The sequence below is a fragment of the Pelophylax lessonae genome (genome assembly GCF_965119305.1).
Source record: "Pelophylax lessonae genome assembly, chromosome: 10".
Lineage (NCBI taxonomy): Eukaryota > Metazoa > Chordata > Amphibia > Anura > Ranidae > Pelophylax > Pelophylax lessonae.
In genome coordinates, this window is record NC_138777.1 from 128770461 (window position 1) to 128792861 (window position 22401).

At 49.4% G+C, this 22401-nt stretch overlaps 1 protein-coding gene across 1 annotated transcript in view; it reads left to right on the forward strand.

Annotated features, from left to right (window-relative positions):
- Nucleotides 1-22401, forward strand: part of MEN1 (menin 1) — a 553703-nt gene that overhangs the window by 193907 nt on the left and 337395 nt on the right. The window contains exon 4 of the mRNA XM_082269638.1: nucleotides 1698-1826. Coding sequence (XP_082125764.1) covers nucleotides 1698-1826 — 129 coding nt within the window. The remainder of the gene's footprint in view (nucleotides 1-1697; nucleotides 1827-22401) is intronic.

Here is a 22401-nt window from a genome sequence, read left to right on the forward strand (position 1 = left end):
CTGGATTTTTGTCTTACTGTAAAATCTTTTCCTCTGATGTTCATTGACGCGCACAGCACCCGCCCCTCTAATGCGTTGGGGTTTATGTTCTTCTGACACTGCTTGTTACAATACTGAAGAGCTAGAGCAGGAAGTGGGAGTATACCTGCTGGGACTGCCCTATGGGCGTAGTCAAACTTTTTTCCGCCTAGTGTTCTCCTATGGAGAGCAGTATAACCCAAGGGTCAAAGAAGATATGGAGCTGTGTCCGTCAATGAACATCAGAGAAAAGGATTTTATAGTAAGACAAAAATCAATTTTTTTTTTTTTTTTTGTCATTTTGGATCGAGCAAGGGAGTATAGGTTATAACCCCTGTCAGATTTATTTTCACCATCATTGTAATATCACAGAGATTTCCTTTCATTTCCTGTTCCATAGCCAAACAGGAAGTGAGAGCAAATCCTTTTAAATTCAGGAAGTTTTTTGGGGACCCCCAGGTCACCAAAACTAGTATACCCATTGGAAGATTTCCCCTCTATTACTTTTCTTGGGACAACTCCAAAATTTGGGTAATTTATTTTACTTTTACTTTCAATGATAATGGTAAACGGGACCAATAGAGAGGGTGAATCTCCTTCACGGGGGCACTGACACAGGTTCTAATCTGTCTCCAATCTATCCAAAACAAAACAAAAAGTTTTGCCTTCAGTTTTACTTTGGCACTCTGCTGAGATTTACCCTTTTTGGTCACTGTGCACAGGAACATCCTATCGAACAGGGTCTTGTATGCGTTGGTTTTGGGTGAAAATTGGATGACCTATACACGTCTATTTTTTAAGGTTTATAATTATTTGGAATAAACTTATGTTTTTAAACTATGGTACCTATAAAGTCCATGTTTGTAGCTGTTCACAGATTTCTAAAAATGTGGTACTTTTAGGGTCTTAAAGCGGAGTTCCGGCCTCGGAAACAATTTTTCACTAAAAATACCCCCGGGACAGTCAGGGTTAGTGCATTCCACAATGGATAGCCTCTGAACTGTCCCAGGTCGCTCTTACCTTTTACAAGAAATTCTTACCTTGAAAATTTCTTCTCCAGTGCTGCCATCTCAGGTGTGAGCAGCTGAAGCCAGCGCGTCCTCTTCGGTCTCACAATGCACTGCACCGGCCCCGCTCGTCACTTCCGGGGCAGGCGCGTCATCCCTGCACAGCTTCTGGGCATGCCCAGAAGCTGTTTAGCAGGGAATGACGCGCCTGCACCGGAACTGACGAGCGGGGCCGGTGCAGCCGCATTGATTCCTGGGAGCGATGACGTTCAGCTCCCAGGAATCAATGCAAGCAGGAAGTGACGGCGCGGGCCGCGGCCACAGAGGGAGGAAGTGAAAGAAAGGTATATTTTCTTCAATAACAAGGTAAGTAAACAAAAAAAAAATAAATCGGAACTATCCATTTCTTTTACAGGTGACACAGAGCAAGCGGATGGCCCAAAGTCGTTTTTGAGGCCGGAACTCCGCTTTAATAGCACCCACTGCCGCCACTCAGGTGTGACACTCCCGTACTTTCAAGTAAACACTATAGATTGATGTGCTTTGTTCATATTTCTTGCCATAGGTTTAAAACCAGTTTTAATTTATTTAGATGTTTTTGTTGCATTTTTACAGTGAAGATATAATCTCACATTTTTGGCAATCTCACATTTTTGGCAATTTTTCTTGTAGAGTTGGCTATATTTAAATGGGAAATTTCTACGTTGTGATCGTCACATGGAAGTGGCTTTCATGGTCTGTGCCATTAACCCTTCAATTGATGCTCACACGGACAGTCTGGAATTACTGCAGCTGCAGCAGGTAAATAAATATTCTTTCAAACAAAAATGTCAGCATATACATTGCAAAAACATGCATGTAACGCATACAAAAAATGTTATTCTATCTCTTTAGTGCATGGGTGTCCAACCTTTTTGCTTCTCTGGGCCACATTGAGTGTAGAGAAAGTTTCTTGGGCCGCATATAAAGTTAAGGTATATAAGTAATAAAACGCCGCCGTGCCCTTCCCGTGCTGCTGCCCCCCAAGCACTAATTTAACCGCTTGCCGACCGCCGCAAGTAGATTTACTGCGGCGGTCAGCCCCGGCCAGGCAGAGTGACGTTAATTAACGTCACTAGCCTGGGAGGGTCTGGGGAGCGAGCCCGCGCGGTCACGGGGCCCCCCCCCGCGCGTGTGACTGGCGGACCCGATGTCCTCCGGTCACTCGGCGATCATCGGTGGAGAGGGAGAAAGTCAGGCGGCTTGTGTAAACAAGCCACCTGTCATTCTCCTCGGTGTAAAAACACTGATCAGACGGATCTACTATGTAGAACCGTTGATCAGTGTCCTTACAGCTCAAGCCACAGCCAATCACAGTAGAAAGCACGCCCCTAGGGACACACACAGCCCCTCCCTCCCAAATAAAGTTAACCCCTTCACTACCAGTGTATTTTTACAGTAACAGTGCATATGTATAGCACTGATTACTGTAGAAATGTCACTGGTAACCCCAAAAGTGTCAAAAATGTCAGTCAAGGGTCCGATCTGTCCGCCGCAATGTCGCAGTACCGCAAAAAAAATCGCAGATCGCCGCCATTATGCGTTAAAAAAAAAAACCAACAAAAATGACAAAAATCTTTCCCTTTGTTAGTAAATGCGATAACTTTTGCGCAAACCAATAAAAATACGCTTTTTGCGATTTTTTTTTTTTTTTTTTACCAAACATAGGTAGGATAAAACAAATTGGCCGAAAATGTTAAATTTTGATTTTTACATTTTTTTTTTGGGGAATTTTCATATAAAAAAAGTGAAAAATATTGTTATTTTTGCAAAATTTACGCTCTTTTTTTGTTTAAAGGGCAAAAAGTAAAAAGCGCACAGGTGATCAAATACCACCAAAAGAAAGCTCTGTTTGTGGGAAAAAAAGGACGTCAAATTCGTTTAGGTACAGCGGCGCACGACAGCGCAATTGTCCGTTAAAGTCACGCAGTGCCGAATCGCAAAATACCCCCTGGTCGTTTAGCAGCCAAATCCTCCGGGGCTTAAGTGGTTAACACAACTATAGGATGATCCCTTCCGAGGCAGCCTCTGCCTACAGTTAGTTGGAAGCCGCTGTGGCCATGCCCCCGACCCGACTTCCTTCTTCCCCATCAAAAGAAAAAAATTGTCAGGGGGCAGTGGGGCCGCATTGCCTGGGGCTCTGGGCTGCATGCAGCCCCCGGGCCGCAGGTTGGACATGCCTGCTTTAGTGCCTCATATTAGCAGTGTTAGGCTGGCCATACACTATACATTTTTCTTATTCAATTTCCTTTAGATTTACCTTAAACTATGTAGTGCAAGGGCCTGCCTGACTGCATACAAATTGAAAGTGTTTAGGTTTGACCCTATATTACATGGTTTTGGTAAATCTAAAGGAAAGTTGAACAAGAAAATTGTATAGTGTATGGCCAGCCTTAGGCTGTGTTGCCCAACTCAGGAAAATGGCAAAATGCTTTATGTCCTATAGGTTCCAACCAGTGCCTTGTGATGATTTTCACTAAAGATAATAGGATACATTGTATGTTTGTGCAGTGCATTTCTGAAGCAATGTAACTGTGTGTGCATTGCAATTCAAGTTAACACCTTGCGGTGCATGTCAAAACCTACATCAGTGCTCATGCATTATGCACTCAGTTATGGTGCAAGCTGTGGGAACCCTTATACGCTAAATTTTATAAAGGTGAATCTGAGAATGAAATCAGAATCTGTGTGATTTGTCTCTGCAAGCACTGTTGTTTTTATTTACATTTACTTTCCTCCTGCTTCACCTGAAAGGTTTCATATTAACTGCAGGGTAATCAGTAATAAAGTTACAGAAATATGAAATTGTTTCTTTATGCTTGCCATACATATGACAGTTTTTTTTGGATGTTTTAACCAGCAACTCAAAAAACAATTAAATGGATCAATGCACACTAACACCATGCCTGCAGTAGAAACTATTGGTTAGGTGGTTGGTTGCCTTAATGTATAAAGTTGGTTCAATGTGGTTGACATTGCCAGAAAATTGCTGTTCCAATAGCTAGCATTACTTGCATACATAACGCCTAATTTTATCTGTGCAGTGTTTCTAAACCAAAGAACCAAATTTATTTTTATTATAATATATATAATATATATATATATATTTTTTTTTTATTATTGAATGTTGAGGATCACTGGAATATAGTAATTCTTAGACATTTGGGTTATTCTGCCACCTTCAGGAGCTTTGGACACTGACAAACAAAACGGTTTAGTCTGGTTTTGGACGTAATTTTGCGTTGAAGTAAATAGGACACAATTTTTCATTGTATTCAATGGGACAGGATTTTGCATTGAAGTCAGTGGGACGTTCCATGCCATTATCGGCACCTTTTTTTTATCGGTAAAATGCCAATAACCCTATTTACAGATGATAGTTTTCGGTGACCCATGTATCGGGGCATCCCTAGTTTAGTCAGTCCCTGTATAACCCAGGCTCCATTAATCATGCTAGTATTCTAGTATGTTTCACGATTTTTTCACGTTTTCCTCAGCTTTACTGCAAATAAACTCAATTTTATCTTTTCATTTTATTTTTTTCTTCATTAAAGATAATCTGATATATATATATATATATATATATATATATATATATATATATATATATATATATATATATATATTTTTTTTTTTTTTTGTTATTTCTTGTTAAAATTGTTCGATTTTACAAGTAGACAAATAACAAAGCAATTCCTACAGGGAGGGTAGTAGGGGCACAAGTACAAAAGTAGTGCATTGCAAAGGTCACCAGTGTCGGGAGGATTGGTTTTAAAGAATATGAAAACAACAACCTCCAGAAACTCTGTATAAATTCAGCAGTAGCAGATACTGACATAAAGGCAAACAAAATCCGCCTTTTAGTGAATGATCAGAGGGAAACAAACTTAATTCCAGTTTTATTACCAGCAATAACACTGACAGTCTGTTATAGCTAGACTCAGCCTCTACTAAAGAGGTTATTGGTTCACTAAAAGCCTGAAAAAGGCTATTGTCATATGCTAGGAGGCTGGAAGAGTTTTCTAATGAAGAGAAAAGGAAAGCAGGGAAAAGAAGAATGACCAGAATAGATTCCCCAGGGGAAAAGTGAACACCAACACTATATCAGCGTGTAGTGAAGCCCGTAGAGACAGCAACATTTCTTTGAGCACAGTATCCGATAAACAGTGCCTTGACTTTTTACCTATTTTGTTACATTACAGCCTTAAGTTCAATGTTTTGTTAATCTGAATTTTATGTGATGGAGCAGAAAACAACAGTCCAAGTTGATGAAATGAGAAAAATATATATATAAAACTATTTTTTAGAAATAGAAAACAGAAAATAGGCACGTGCGTATGTATTGAGCCCCTTTTGTTATGAAGCCCATAAAAAGCTCTGGTGCAACCAATTACCTTCAGAAGTCATATAATTAGTGAAAAGATGTCCACCTGTGTGCAATCTAAGTGTCACTTGATCTGTCATTACATATACACACACCTTTTTTGAAAGACCCCAGAGGCTGCAACATCTAAGCAAGAGGCACCACTAAGCAAACACTGCCATGAAGACCAAGAAACTCTCCAAACAAGTAAGGGACAATATTGTTGGCAAGTACAAGTCAGGTTTAGGTTATAAAAAAAATATCCAAATCTTTGATGAGCCCCAGGAACACCATCAATTTATCATAACCAAATGGAAAGAACATGGCACAAACGCAAACCTGCCAATAGTCAGCCGCCCACCAAAACTCACGGACCAGGCAAGGAGGGCATTAATCAGAGAGACAGCACAGAGACCTTAGGTAACCCTGGAGGAGCTGCAGAGTTCAACAGCAGAGACTGGAGTATCTGTACAAAGGACGACAATAATCTGTATGCTCCTTAGAGTTGGACTTTATGGCAGAGTGGCCAGAAGAAAACATTACTTTCAGCAAAAAACAAAATGGCAAGTTTTAAGTTCGTAAAAAGGCGTGTGGGAGACTCCCAAAATGTATGGAGGGAGGAAGGTGCTCTGGTCTGATGAGACTAAATTTGAACTTTTCGGCCTTCAAAGAAAACGATATGTCTGTCGCAAACCCAACACATCACATCACCCAAAGAACACCATAGTGAAACATGGTGGTGGCAGCATCATGCTGTGGGGATGTTTTTCAGCAGCTGGGACTGGGAAACTGGTCAGAGTTGAGGGAAAGATGGATGGTGCTAAATACAGGGATATTCTTGAGCAAAACCTGTACCACTCAGTGCGTAATTTGAGGCTAGGACGGAGGTTCACCTCCAGCAGGACAATGACCCCAAATACACTGCTAAAGCAACACTTGAGTGGTTAAGGGGAAACCTGGAAATGTGTTGGAATGGCCTTGTCAAAGCCCAGAACTCAATCCAATAGAAAATCTGTAGTCAGACTTAAAGATTGCTGTTCACAAGTGCAAACCATCCAACTTGAAGGAGCTGGAGCAGTTTTGCAAGAAGGGATGGGCAAAATCCCCAGTGGTAAGATGTGGCAAGCTCATAGAGACTTATCCAAAGTGACTTGGAGCTGTGATTGCTGCAAAAGGTGGCTCTACAAGGTATTGGCTTTAGGGGGGTGAATAGTTATGCACATTGACTTTTTCTGTTATTTTGTCCTATTTGTTTGCTTCACAATAAAAAATGATAAAATAACATCCTTAAAGTTGTGGGCATGTTCTGTAAATTAAATGATGCAAATCCTCAAACATTCCATGTTAATTCTAGGTTATGAGGGAACAAAACAAGAAAAATTACAAGGGGGTGAATACTTTTGCAAGGTACTGTAGGTTGACTGGGGGGGGGGGGGGGAGGAGGCAATGGGGGTCACTGGAGAAAGGTTGGAAGGCTGAACTGGTGGATTGGGCCCCACTCACCTCCATGCTAGAAGAAGTCCTGCTGTGCCCTGGGATCGATGGGTGTCCGTTTTGTAAATGTATGTTTGTGTCCGCTGGGAGGATTCACAGCCTTGTCCTCCAACCGCATGGAATGGGTGCCGCCGCCATTTTTGATGCGGCCTGGAGTGCAGAGAAGGGAAGAAGCCAGACAGATTACGAGGCTGCGGCTGCTTCTTTCGGTGCCTTGGCATAGGGGTGGTGATTCGCGGGCAGGGGCTGGTGTCAGTAGCTGGTTAGGAGGTTCGGATGGTGGCAGATTCCCTCCGGCAGCCGAGTGGAGTTCCTGGGCTAGACGTCAATACTAGTACTTGGTCGCCACGCCCCCTGGAGTTTTTCAAAGTTGTAATTTTGGGAAAATAAATTATTTATCTATTTCTTTTTTTTTTACACAAAATTGTCATATTAAGTTATATCTCACACAGTATAAGCATACTTGCAATTACACCTCAAAACACATTTTCTCTTACGTCCTCCGACAGTCGCCGCCTCTTCATATTCGTCACATATGGGGTATTAGACTTTGCTCCGAAGGAGTAGCTAGGCAACAGAATATGTTAACATTAAAGCTTTTAACATATCCCACCCTCAAGGGGTGGTCCCCTCAGTCAATACCCTCCTACTTCCTGCAACCATATCTCAGTTTCAATGTCTAGCTTGTCAGGAGTGGCTGGCTCTCTCTGTGCTGGGGCTTTGTGCCCCAGACTCTTTCTTCTTTTTTGATTTTTTGTTTGAGTTTTCTCTCTACCTTTACTTAGCTGTTCTTTTTGTCAGCGTTAGTTAGTTCTTTGGATGAAGAGGATCATGCGGGCTGGGTCTCGGGCTGATCCCCCTGGTCGCAGGTCGTGGGTCAGTGGCTTCCCAGCCTGCCATCGAGCGTTCAGCCAGGTAACGCTCCTGGCACAGTGAACGACCCATCCCTGTTCGGTGCAGGGATGATTGGTGAGGTGGCTACCTCACTGGACGCTGTGCGGTTTCTTAACCCCCATTCTGTGCGTCTTGTATGCGACTCTCCCTGCCTCATGTGCAGCGGCTTGTTCGCCTGTGCGGGTCCCCCACGCCATTGTGAGGTAAGTGTATCTATGTGGGGACCTGTCTGTCTGGGGGGGTGTCAGTCTGGGACTGTGTAACCTGCCTCTGTTCACACTGTGTGTCTCCCTATCACTCGGCTGCATGCTGTGGGCTGCAAGGGGGGGGGGGGGAGCTGTGTGACACTGTGTGTGTCAGCCTTGTCAGTGTGAGAAGCTGTGTGCTGTGGGGCATGTTTTGGGCATGTTTGGGCACTATACAGCGATCGCTGCGGCGATCTGACATGTTTTTTTATACATGGATGACATGTGTGCATTACTGTACTGTGGAGCGGCAGTTTCGGCGCCAAACGGCGCCATTTTGCCTACATTCGCTCCGGCCGCATGTTCTACATGCATGGCGGCCATTTTCTTGTAGCCTCCCATAGGCTTTCATAGAGCGCCCTGGCAGCATCACTTCCTCTTCTCCAGGAACACCGATCGAGGCAGCAGCAGCGGCGAGGGTCTCCTCAGGTTATATCCTTCTTATCCATTGCCTGTGTCAGTTTTATTGTCCCTGTGGGGGTCTCATTGTGCTTGTGTGTGGTGCGGTGGGCTGCGCTCGCTGCGCTTGTTAAAGGGGCAGTTAACCCTTTATTATCCGGCATTTGTAATAGGGGCAATGGATTCTCAGGAGGGCAAATTTCCTACCGCCTTGGTGGAAAGCCAGGGGACCGCTGTTTCCCCCCCAGGGGGGGATTTAGCCACTATTGTGGCTGGCCTTGCTGCTCAGGTGCAGATGCTGGTGGCTGCTCAATCTACTAAAAGACCCAGAGTTTCTCTTTCCTCTGATTCTGAGGGTGAAGGTGATGGGGCTGTTATGGCGGGGGCCTCCTTATCGGGGTCCCGCTCCTCCCTGGATCTAGTGGGGTCCGAGGTGGAGGCTGAAGTTGAAGGGGTTGATAATTCTCCCCCTGGCTCGCCTGAAGAGCTTGCAATCATGGATGAATTGATTGCTTCCATAAAACAAACGCTGCATTTGCAGGATGAAGTGTGTCCCCCCGCTGCCTTGGCGGCTTATGGGACGCAGAGAAAACGCAGGACGCCACAGGTTTTTGCCTGCAATGATGATTTTCAGCGCGCTGTTAAGGAACAATGGCGCAATCTGCGCAAACCTTTTGCTGTACCAAGTAGGTTCAAGCTGCGTTATCCTTTCTCGCCTTCCACTGACGAAAGGTGGTGTGTGCCACCCCCCAGTGGATCACGCAATTGCGGTTTTAAACAAATCCACTGCGATTCCTGCAGAGGATTCCCCTGTGTTCCGTGATGCCACGGATAGGAGATTGGAGTCTCTTGCCCGTCATACTTATTCTGTTACGGGTTCTATGCTTAAGGCTCTGTTTGCCTCTCTCATGGCGGCCCAGGCGGTCGCAAGTTGGACGCAGATGCTTCGGCGCGTCCTAGTGGCCGATTCGGCCTCGCCCGCGACCCTGGCTATGGTGGATCAAATCCACCAGGGTGTCATGTATCTGTGTGATGCGGACTTGGACCTAGTCCCGTTGGCTGCACGTGTGCACAGCGTGGCGGTGTTGTCTCGCCGCCTGGTTTGGTTGAAATGTTGGTCGGTGGACCAGTCTTCACGTAAGACCTTAGCCAATCTACCTTATGATGGGTCTCGCCTTTTTGGGGAGTCCTTGGATGTGTTGATTAAGGGGATCACCGGAGGTAAGAGCACTCTCTTGCCCCATTTCCCCAAGGCTAAGGGGGCTTCTGGGAAGAAGCATGCTAATTTTCGCCCCCCTCAGGGGTCCTTTCGTGCCTTTCGGTCGCACTACAAGGGCAAACCGTTCAAAGGTCAAGGCTCTCAGAAGAAGCCCTGGTCTGGAAAACAGAAGTCCGGTCAATCCGGATCCGCAGCCCATAACAGTGCGGCCTGAAGGGGCGCCCTCACCCAGTTTTGGGGTGGGGGGACGCTTGCTCGGTTTTCTTCAGCCCTGGTTGGCCCGCGTGCTGGACAGATGGGTTCAGGAGATCGTTCGATCTGGTTACAAGATCGAGTTTCTCTCTCGGCCGGAGAGCAGATTTTTTCCCTCAAATCTTCAACTGTCTCCAGAGGGTTTACGGGACCTGCACCTGGCGGTGCGGGACCTGAGGGCTCAGGGAGTGGTAGTTCCGGTGCCTCATCGGGACAGATTTCGGGGGTTTTATTCCAATCTGTTCACCGTGCCCAGAAAGGAGGGCAAGGTTCGTCCAATTCTGGACTTGAAGGCTCTGAACCGCTCTGTGCGGGTTCGCAAGTTCTGCATGGAATCCCTGCGGTCGGTGGTGGCTGGCCTGGTTCCGGGAGAATTCATGGCCTCCATCGATTTGAAGGATGCGTATCTTCACATCCCCATTTTCGAGGGTCACCAGAGGTACCTTCGATTTGCCATTGCGGAGGATCACTACCAGTTCGTGGCGTTGCCCTTTGGTCTCGCCTCGGCTCCGCGGGTCTTCACCAAGGTGCTTGCACCAGTTCTGGCATTGAGGGCCCAGGGCATTTCTGTCCTGGGGTATCTGGACGACATTCTGGTTTGGTCTGCGACCAGCCAGGGTCTGGAGAAGGACCTGTCTGTCACGATGCAAACTCTGCAGGAGTTTGGTTGGACGATAAATTTTCCAAAGTCGACACTGAGTCCGTCGGTTCGTCTTCCCTACCTGGGAATGATTCTGGCCTCGGTGCAGGCGAAGGTCTTCCTGCCGGAAGACAAACTCAGAACTCATCAGTCCCTCAGGGACGTTCCGCACTCGTCTCTGCGGACGTGCATGAGATGTCTGGGATTGATGGTCTCGGCCTTCGAGGCGATTCCCTTCGCCCAGTTTCACACGCGGGGTCTCCAAGCGGAGATCCTGTCCATGTGGGACGGGCGACCTCAATCTCTGGATCTTCAAATCTCGTTGAGTCATCGCACCAGAAGAGACCTTCTGTGGTGGCTCCAGTCCCCGATGGTGTCCGGGGGCAAGTCGTTTCGTCCTATCTCGTGGACGGTAATCACCACGGATGCCAGCCTGTCGGGCTGGGGTGGTGTTCTGGGCGTTCTGTCCGCCCAGGGGACTTGGTCGGAGGGGGAGTCCTCCCTTCCCATCAACATTCTGGAATTGCGTGCGATAAGTCTCTGTCTTCATCGCTGGACGGACCGTCTGCAGGGCTGCCCGGTTCGGGTGCAGACGGACAATGCCACGGCGGTGGCCTACATCAACCACCAAGGGGGCACCAGGAGTGCCCGAGCGGCTCGAGAAGTGGCCGACATTCTGTCTTGGGCCGAGACTCATGTCCCGGCGATAACGGCGGTTCACATTCCGGGGGTGGAGAACTGGCAGGCGGACTATCTGAGTCGCCAGACCCTGGATCAGGGGGAATGGTCTCTCCACCCGGCTGTCTTTCAGATGTTGTGCGCGAGGTGGGGTCTTCCAGATGTGGACCTGTTCGCGTCTCGTCTCAACAACAAGGTGAGAAGGTTCGTGGCAAGGACGCGCGACCCTCGGGCAGACGCGTCGGACGCGTTAGTGGCCCCGTGGCATCAGTACAGGCTGATGTACGCGTTTCCACCGATTCTGTTGCTGTCCAGGTTCCTTCGCAGGTTACACTCGGAACGCAGCACGGTGATTCTTGTGGCACCGGACTGGCCTCGCCGGTCCTGGTACGCAGACCTCATGAATCTGGCGGTCGGCGCCCCGTGGTGTCTGCCTCTTCGAGACGATCTCCTGTCTCAAGGACCGATATACCATCCTGCTTTACAGTCGCTGGCTTTGACGGTCTGGCTGTTGAGACCGAGGTCCTGAAGGAGAAGGGTCTCCTTCTCCCCAGAGGTCGTTCATACCTTGATCAACGCGAGGAAGTCTTCCTCGGGAAAGGTTTATTACCGTACTTGGAAGGCCTATTTTGCCTGGTGTGAGTCCAGGGGGTTTTCTCCCCGCACGTACTCGGTTTCCCGAGTGCTGTCCTTCCTTCAAACGGGTGTCGATCAGCCTTTGGCGCTGGCTACGATAAAGGGTCAGGTGTCTGCGCTGGCCGTTCTGTTTCAACGTCCCGTGGCTTCCAACTCCTTGGTTGGCACTTTTGTTCAGGGTGTGCGGCATCTGGTTCCTCCTAGGAGGGATCCTCTGCCCCCTTGGGACTTGCATCTCGTTCTATCTGTGTTACAACGTGCTCCTTTTGAACAGATCAGGGAGATCTCGTTGTCTATGTTGTCCAAAAAGGTCGCCTTTTTGGTTGCGATCACTTCGGCTCGCAGAGTGTCGGAGCTGGCGGCTTTGTCCTGCAAGTCTCCGTATCTGGTTGTTCATTTGGATAAGGTGGTCTTGCGACCTAATCCTTCTTTTCTTCCGAAACGAGTTTCGGAATTCCATCTTAATGAGGATATTGTCTTGCCTTCGCTGTGCGCGAAGCCTAAACATCCAAAGGAGGTGAGATTACATTCTTTGGATGTTGTTCGGGCGATAAGGGTTTACCTTAAATCGACTGAGTCTTTTCGAAAGACGGACTCCTTGTTTGTTCTTCCAGAGGGTCCTCGGAAGGGCATGGCGGCGTCGGCCTCTACCATCGCCAAATGGATCAGGCAGACCATTGAACAGGCGTATGCCTTGCATGGGAAGGTTCCCCCTGTGCCTGTGAAGGCGCACTCTACTAGATCTCTGAGTACGTCTTGGGCCTGTCGTCATGGGGCTTCTGTAGCCCAGGTGTGTAAGGCGGCGACCTGGTCGACCGTGCATACTTTCACAAAATTCTACAAAGTAGATGTTCAGGCATCGGTGGATGCTTCCTTTGGCCGCAAGGTTCTTAGTGCGGCAATTCCCTAGGGTCCCTTGTTGGGGACCTCTGGCTGTTGGGATAAGTTTTTTATCCCCTGGTTATTTGTCTTTTCCTGGGTTGTTGCTCCTGTTGAGCACTTGTTTTTCCTGTAGCCCAGCTGGTTTCCTTCCTTTGGTAAGGTTCCTTTCTTTGATGCGGAGACTGCGTTGCCTTTCGGCGCGGATGCGTTTCCCACCCCTCATGTTTGCACTGCTTTGGGACGTCCCCATATGTGACGAATATGAAGAGGCGGCGACTGTCGGAGGACGTAAGAGAAAACGGAATTTTTGTAAAATCTTACCTGTAAAATTCCTTTCTCTGAGTCCTCCGACAGTCGCCGCCCCCGCCCCTCTTTTGGGGTTTGTTTGTATACTCTACTGCTATTCCACTGAAACTGAGATATGGTTGCAGGAAGTAGGAGGGTATTGACTGAGGGGACCACCCCTTGAGGGTGGGATATGTTAAAAGCTTTAATGTTAACATATTCTGTTGCCTAGCTACTCCTTCGGAGCAAAGTCTAATACCCCATATGTGATGAATATGAAGAGGCGGCGACTGTCGGAGGACTCGGAGAAAGGAATTTTACAGGTAAGATTTTACAAAAATTCAGTTTTTCTACTTGTCCTGAGTATGGCGATACCACATAAGTGAGACTTTTTCACAGCCTGGCAACATACAGAGGCTCAACATCCAAGTAGTACCTCCAAGCGTTCTTGAACTATAAATTACACATCTAATTTCCTTACTATCACAATTTTGAAGGCCCTGGGCCACCAGGACAATGTAATTACCCACAAAACGACCCTATTTTGGAAAGCAAACCCCCCAATGTATATTCTATGAGACGTTGCGTCTTTTAAGCATGCCATTTTTTCCACAAGTTTTTGGAAAATGAGGAAAGAAAATTAAAACCTATATCTAACACATAGCATGTACATACCAATTGCACCCAAAATATCTGCTGAGCAAAGCGTAAACAGAAGATTACCTGTGGTTTTAGTAGTGCAGTGGTCCACAGTGGATTGCATCAGTCCAGGCAGCAGGCAGGGACGAGGTCAGGAATCGTCAAGGTAGCAGGCAGGAATATGGTCCATATTCAGTACAGGCAGCAGGCAGAGATACGGTCAGTACAGCCAAAGTATTGGTCCAGGTAGCAGGCAAGAACATGGTCAGCACCAGCAAAAGCAGCAGTCCAGGCAGCAGGGAGGAACATGGTCCATAAAGTCCCGGGTCATTACATGCAGAGATAGGGTCAGCACAGTCAAAGCATTTATCCAGGCAGCAGGCAGGAAGCTCAAGCTTCAAAGCCCCTGGTCTCCAGACCCTGTTCTAGGAATTGCAAAACCCAGAGAAAACCAAAAACTGTTTTTCTCTTTCGTTCATTGACGGATGCAGCTCCTGAGAATCTTGACGAGTGGGTTATACTGCCCCCTACAGGAGAAGAACACTACAGGCAGAAAAAAGGCATGGGCAGTCCCAGGAAGTATGTCCCCCTCTCTGCTATAGGTACTCAGTTTTTTTTTTCTTCTACCTAGTCAGGAGTAAGGACCTAGTTTCTTGTTGGGCTCTCTGGTCCTGGCAATCTTTTTTTCCTTTTTCAGTTAAATTTTTCTTCTCCTGTTTTTTTTTTTTTTTCCTGTGAGATCTACAATCAACTGCCGGACTGGGCTACGGGCTGGATAATCTAGAGCCAGTGGTCACCCCAGTCTGGCCAGCGAGCGCACGCAGACCACAGCTCCGCGCTAGGTCGGCCGTGACATAGCCCCACCGGGGGCTGGCCTGGGAGTTAAACATCTCGCGAGAACACATACGACCGGGTTTCGGCTTGCGTCGCAGCATTCCTCCTGGCCAACAGCCCCCCATTTCGATGGAAAAGGGGTTCTGTCTGGAGCAGTGCCCGCCTGGTTCCTGGAATTGTAATAGGGTTTTGGGGTAGATTTAGGACCTTACCTGGGATGGTCAGACCCCCGGGTTCCCCTCTTTCCCATTAGGGGTCCCTGTGGGTTATCTAATCCCCCATCCACCCCCCCTCCCCTCTTGGCATGGGGTAGTGTGGCGGTCTGGGCTGCTTTCTGGGCTGTACTGGCGATGGCGGCGGGGGGTTGTGCCACTGGCGACTGGGCAGTCGGCTGGGGGAGGTTCCCCTCTTTCCTTTTTGTGCCTGGTTCCCTGGAAGTCTCGTGGAGCTGCTATTTTGTTGTAGCTTATATTGTGTATAGGCTGGCGGCCATGTTTGTGTAGTCTGGCGGCCATTTTTCATTGGCCTGGCATTGAAATCAAAGGCGACCATTACAGAGGAGACTTCTGGGTGCCAATTTCAGCTGTGGGAGCCCCTCCTTATCCCCTGGTGGTGACTCCTCGGTCACTTTCCCTCCTCGACGCCGCACTTGTAGTGCTTTTATGCTGGTGACTGTCTTGTGGGGGTGAGTCTGGTGAGGTGAGGGTCCTCTTATTCCTCATGGAGTCTTTGGAGCACATTTCCCCACCTGACCCCCTCTCAGAGCCTGCGGGGCCCTCCGGTCCCAATCATCCATTCATGCGCTGATGGCAGTCCTGGAGTCCTTTGTGTCCCAGGTGGAGGTGGCTTTTGGATGGGGGGGCTAGTAAAAAGCCCCTTCCCCCTGCCTCATCTGTCTCCCCAGATCCTGAATCTGATCTGAGGGGTCTGCGGCTTTGCATTCTGATTTCTCAGATAGTGATGATGATTCCTCCACTCCTGTAGCTGCGCACGAAAGAGCGTTGGTGAACGCACTAATTGTGTTTTGCGTGAAACTTTAAAAATGGAGGGCGCAGCTGAAGCTGAGGCGGAGGCATTGGTTTCCCTTGGCACTCACAAGCCGTCTAGATTTTCCCTTCCCCTCCTATTTTAACAGATTTGTTGCATCTTTGGTGTAGGGTGGTGAGTCTGGAGGTCTCTCTCTCTGCTTTGGGGTCTTCAGTGCGCTCTGCCTGACCTCTTGGGGGAGCTGTAGCGTGGCAGGATGTTTTTAAAAATCCCAGCTGTCAATAGATGCACTGTCGGCGGTCCTGGAATCGTTTGTGTCCCAGGTGGAGGTGGCCTTTAAAGGGCGAGGTGCCAAAAAACCCTCTCTCATCTAATGTCTCAGATTCAGAGTCTGACTCAGCCACCGCAGATGCCGGTCTCCCTGCCGGGTCTACTACCTCGCACCCTGTCTCCTCTGACCTCCGCCACGTGCAAGAAAAAGCGCTTGTGGATGCACTGGTTGTGTCTGTGTGTGTGTGACTCTAAAAATGGAGGACGCAGCTGCGACTGCAACTGAGGCTGCAAATACCCTTTTGAGGAGTCCCTTATAAAGAAGTGGACTGTGCCACCTACAGTGGACCCTCCCGTCTCAAGACTGAAAAAAAGCTATCATGAGCCCAGTGGAGGATTCCCCGTCCTATAAGGATCCGGCGTATAGAAAGGTAGTCTGTGGCCCGCAATATGTAATCCCTGGCGGGATCTGCACTAAGGCCCATGTTTACGGTTGCCCTGGTCTTGCAAACATTGACTGAATGGGCTAAGTTACTACGCCGTGACCTGGAGGGGAAACCTCTTCCTCTTGCCTTTTGAGGAGCTGTTGGACCAGCTGTTGCAGGGGCTGCAATTTGTTTATGATGCCGCACTGGATACTGCTCCCATATATGGCCGACTGTCGGTTTTGGCACTGGTCCTCCGGCATATACATTGGCTAAAGTGCTGGTCTGTGGATCAGACTTCAAAGAAGGCCTTGACTGATCTGCCTTTTCAAGGAGATCGCCGTTTGGGGCTACACTTGATGACATTATCAAAGATCTCACAAGGGTATGAGTACCTTTCTCCCACAGGCTAACAAGGGTAAGGACCCTCATAGCAAACAGAGTCCCTCCTTTTCAGCACACAAGTTTTTTTCGTCCCCCAGGGTCAGTCGATAAGGCAAAGCCCTTCAAGACTCCCTCGGGTGGTTTCAAGTGACCCTTGTCTGGCAAGCAAAAATCAAGTTTCTCCATACCTGAGGACAAGATTGCTTCAGCCTGAAGGTGCGCCCTCACCTGTATATGGGGTGGGTGGACATCTTTGCCGTTTCTTGGACCTGTGGCTATCCCGGATACCAGACAAATGGGTTAACGAGGTCATACGGTCCGGTTACAAGATCGAGTTTTGATCCATCCCGCTGGTAAGGTTTTTCCCTTCCAATGTGAGACTGTCCCCAGATCGCTTACTGGCACTCTCTGGGGCAATACAGGACCTGGTACAACAGGGAGTAATAGTTCTGTATCCGTGTGCGGAACATTTTCGGGGCTTTTATTCAAACCTGTTCAGTCACCAGGAAGTAATGCAAGGTGCTTCCAATCCTGGACCTGAAGGCACTGAATGGCTTTGTTCGAGTTCAAAAATGAATGATGGAATCCGTTCGCACAGTGGTGGCTTCTCTACATCAATGGGATTTCCTGGCCTCCATAGACATCAAAGATGCCTACCTTCACATCCCAATCTGTGCAGCACACCAATGGTTTCTCCGTTTTGCAGTGGCAGAGGATCACTATCCGTTTGTGGCATTACATTTTGGTCTCTCCTCCGCTCCTTGGGTCTTCACAAAGTTGTTGACTCCGGTCCTGGCGCTGTTACGGCAGCGGGGGATATCGATCCTGGGTTACCTGGACAATCTGCTTCTCTGTGCGGAGTCTCCCTTGGTGCTGGTGAAAAATTTGGAGATTACCATGAGAACTCTGGAGGAGCTTGGGTGGATTCTGAACCTTCAGAAGTTGTCCCTGGTTCCTTCAATGAGACTGGACTATCTGGGCCTGATTTTGGACTCGTCCTCCGCCAGGGTGTTTCTTCCTCTGGAAAAACTCCAAAAACTCCAGCCTGCAGTTCAGCTGTTGCTGTTCAGTCCGGACCTGTATGAGATTTCTGGGACAGATGGTGTCTTCCTTCGAGACGGTCCCCTTCGCTAAATTTCACACGATGATCCTACATAGTTACATAGTTAGTGAGGTTGAAAAAAGACATCAGTCCATCTAGTTCAACCTATGATGTGAGTGTGTGCTTGCTTTTAACCGTACATTGTATACCCCTGTATGTTGTGGTCTCTAAGGTGCCCATCTAATAGTTTTTTGAAACTGTCAATGCTCCCTGCTGATACGACTGCTTGTGGAAGAGAATTCCACATCCTTACCGTTCTTACAGTGAAGAACCCCTTACGCATTTTAAGGTTAAACCGCCTTTCCTCTAGTTTTAGTGAGTGGCCACGTGTCTTCTTGTATCTCCTTTCTCTGAATAGTTTGTTCCTTATGCTAGGGTCGCCAGTACAGTATTTGTACATTGATATCATATCCCCCCTCAATCGTCTCTTCTCCAGAGAGAATAGGTTCAGTGCTTGTAGTCTTTCCTCATAGCTGATGTCCTCCATTCCCTAATTATTTTTGTTGCCCTTCTCTGGACTCTTAGCAAATTCCAGCACATCCTTCCTGAGGACCGGTGCCCAAACTGGACAGCATACTCCAGATGTGGCCGGACCAGAGTCTTGTAGAGCGGGAGAATAATCTCTTTTTCTCTTACGTCCTCCGACAGTCGCCGCCTCTTCATATTCGTCACATATGGGGTATTAGACTTTGCTCCGAAGGAGTAGCTAGGCAACAGAATATGTTAACATTAAAGCTTTTAACATATCCCACCCTCAAGGGGTGGTCCCCTCAGTCAATACCCTCCTACTTCCTGCAACCATATCTCAGTTTTAATGTCTAGCTTGTCAGGAGTGGCTGGCTCTCTCTGTGCTGGGGCTTTGTGCCCCAGACTCTTTCTTCTTTTTTGATTTTTTGTTTGAGTTTTCTCTCTACCTTTACTTAGCTGTTCTTTTTGTCAGCATTAGTTAGTTCTTCGGATGAAGAGGATCATGCGGGCTGGGTCTCGGGCTGATCCCCCTGGTCGCAGGTCGTGGGTCAGTGGCTTCCCAGCCTGCCATCGAGCGTTCAGCCAGGTAACGCTCCTGGCACAGTGAACGACCCATCCCTGTTCGGTGCAGGAATGATTGGTGAGGTGGCTACCTCACTGGACGCTGTGCGGTTTCTTAACCCCCATTCTGTGCGTCTTGTATGCGACTCTCCCTGCCTCATGTGCAGCGGCTTGTTCGCCTGTGCGGGTCCCCCACGCCACTGTGAGGTAAGTGTATTTATGTGGGGACCTGTCTGTCTGGGGGGGTGTCAGTCTGGGACTGTGTAACCTGCCTCTATTCACACTGTTTGTCTCCCTATCTCTCGGCTGCATGCTGTGGGCTGCAGGGGGGGGGGGAGCTGTGTGACACTGTGTGTGTCAGCCTTGTCAGTGTGAGAAGCTGTGTGCTGTGGGGCATGTTTTGTGGCATGTTTGGGCATTATACAGCGATCGCTGCGGCGATCTGACATGTTTTTTTATATGGAGACATGTGTGCATTACTGTACTGTGGAGCGGCGGTTTCGGCGCCAAACGGCGCCATTTTGCCTACACTCGCTCCGGCCGCATGTTCTACATGCATGGCGGCCATTTTCTTGTAGCCTCCCATAGGCTTTCATAGAGCACCCTGGCAGCATCACTTCCTCTTCTCCAGGAACACCGATCGAGGCAGCAGCAGCGGCGAGGGTCTCCTCAGGTTTTATCCTTCCTATCCATTGCCTGTGTCAGTTTTATTGTCCCTGTGGGGGTCTCATTGTGCTTGTGTTGTGGTGCGGTGGGCTGCGCTCGCCGCGCGTGTTAAAGGGGCAGTTAACCCTTTAATATCCGGCATTTGTTGTTGGGGCAATGGATTCTCAGGAGGGCAAATTTCCTACCGCCTTGGTGGAAAGCCAGGGGACCGCTGTTCCCCCCCAGGGGGGGATTTAGCCACTATTGTGGCTGGCCTTGCTGCTCAGGTGCAGATGCTGGTGACTGCTCAATCTACTAAAAGACCCAGAGTTGCTCTTTCCTCTGATTCTGAGGGTGAAGGTGATGGGGTTGTTATGGCGGGGGCCTCCTTATCGGGGTCCCGCTCCTCCCTGGATCTAGTGGGGTCCGAGGTGGAGGCTGAAGTTGAAGGGGTTGATAATTCTCCCCCTGGCTCGCCTGAAGAGCTTGCAATCATGGATGAATTGATTGCTTCCATAAAACAAACGCTGCGTTTGCAGGATGAGGTGTGTCCCCCCGCTGCCTTGGCGGCTTATGGGACGCAGAGAAAACGCAGGACGCCGCAGGTTTTTCCCTGCAATGATGATTTTCAGCGCGCTGTTAAGGAACAATGGCGCAATCTGCGCAAACCTTTTGCTGTTCCAAGTAGGTTCAAGCTGCGTTATCCTTTCTCGCCTTCCACTGATGACAGGTGGTGTGTGCCACCCCCAGTGGATCACGCAATTGCGGTTTTAAACAAATCCACTGCGATTCCTGCAGAGGATTCCCCGGTGTTCCGTGATGCCACGGATAGGAGATTGGAGTCTCTTGCCCGTCATACTTATTCTGTTACGGGTTCTATGCTTAAGGCTCTGTTTGCCTCTCTCATGGCGGCCCAGGCGGTCGCAAGTTGGACGCAGATGCTTCGGCGCGTCCTAGTGGCCGATTCGGCCTCGCCGGCGACCCTGGATATGGTGGATCAAATCCACCAGGGTGTCATGTATCTGTGTGATGCGGACTTGGACTTAGTCCCGTTGGCTGCACGTGTACACAGCGTGGCGGTGTTGTCTCGCCGCCTGGTTTGGTTGAAATGTTGGTCGGTGGACCAGTCTTCACGTAAGACCTTAGCCAATCTGCCTTATGATGGGTCTCGCCTTTTTGGGGAGTCCTTGGATGTGTTAAGGGGATCACCGGAGGTAAGAGCACTCTCTTGCCCCATTTCCCCAAGGCTAAGGGGGCTTCTGGGAAGAAGCATGCTAATTTTCGGCCCCCTCAGGGGTCCTTTCGTGCCTTTCGGTCGCACTACAAGGGCAAACCGTTCAAAGGTCAAGGCTCTCAGAAGAAGCCCTGGTCTGGAAAACAGAAGTCCGGTCAATCCGGATCCGCAGCCCATAACAGTGCGGCCTGAAGGGGCGCCCTCACCCAGTTTTGGGGTGGGGGGACGCCTGCTCGATTTTCTTCAGCCCTGGTTGGCCCGCGTGCGGGACAGATGGGTTCAGGAGATCGTTCGATCTGGTTACAAGATCGAGTTTCTCTCTCGGCCGGAGAGCAGATTTTTTCCCTCAAATCTTCAACTGTCTCCAGAGGGTTTACGGGACCTGCACCTGGCGGTGCGGGACCTGAGGGCTCAGGGAGTGGTAGTTCCGGTGCCTCATCGGGACAGATTTCGGGGGTTTTGTTCCAATCTGTTCACCGTGCCCAGAAAGGAGGGCAAGGTTCGTCCAATTCTGGACTTGAAGGCTCTGAACCGCTCTGTGCGGGTTCGCAAGTTCCGCATGGAATCCCTGCGGTCGGTGGTGGCTGCCCTGGTTCCGGGGGAATTCATGGCCTCCATCGATTTGAAGGATGCGTATCTTCACATCCCCATTTTCGAGGGTCACCAGAGGTACCTTCGATTTGCCATTGCGGAGGATCACTACCAGTTCGTGGCGTTGCCTTTTGGTCTCGCCTCGGCTCCGCGGGTCTTCACCAAGGTGCTTGCACCGGTTCTGGCATTATTGAGGGCCCAGGGCATTTCTGTCCTGGGGTATCTGGACAACATTCTGGTTCGGTCTGCGACCAGCCAGGGTCTGGAGAAGGACCTGTCTGTCACGATGCAAACTCTGCAGGAGTTTGGTTGGACGATACATTTTCCAAAGTCGACACTGAGTCCGTCGGTTCGTCTTCCCTACCTGGGAATGATTCTGGACTCGGTGCAGGCGAAGGTCTTCCTGCCGGAAGACAAACTAAGAACTCTTCAGGAGGAAGTCAGGTCCCTCAGGGACGTTGGGCACTCGTCTCTGCGGACGTGCATGAGATGTCTGGGATTGATGGTCTCGGCCTTCGAGGCGATTCCCTTCGCCCAGTTTCACACGCGGGGTCTCCAAGCGGAGATCCTGTCCATGTGGGACTGGCGACCTCAATCTCTGGATCTTCAAATCTCGTTGAGTCATCGCACCAGAAGAGACCTTCTGTGGTGGCTCCAGTCCCCGATGGTGTCCGGGGGCAAGTCGTTTCGTCCTATCTCGTGGACGGTGATCACCACGGATGCCAGCCTGTCGGGCTGGGGTGGTGTTCTGGGCGTTCTGTCCGCCCAGGGAACTTGGTCGGAGAGGGAGTCTTCCCTTCCGATCAACATTCTGGAATTGCGTGCGATAAATCTGTCTTCATCGCTGGACGGACCGGCTGCAGGGCTGCCCGGTTCGGGTGCAGACGGACAATGCCACGGCGGTGGCCTACATCAACCACCAAGGGGGCACCAGGAGTGCCCGAGCGGCTCGAGAAGTGGCCGACATTCTGTCTTGGGCCGAGACTCATGTCCCGGCGATAACGGCGGTTCACATTCCAGGGGTGGAGAACTGGCAGGTGGACTATCTGAGTCGCCAGACCCTGGATCAGGGGGAATGGTCTCTCCACCCGACTGTCTTCCAGATGTTGTGCGCGAAGTGGGGTCTTCCAGATGTGGACCTGTTCGTCTCGTCTCAACTACAAGGTGAGAAGGTTCGTGGCAAGGACGCGCGACCCTCAGGCAGATGCGT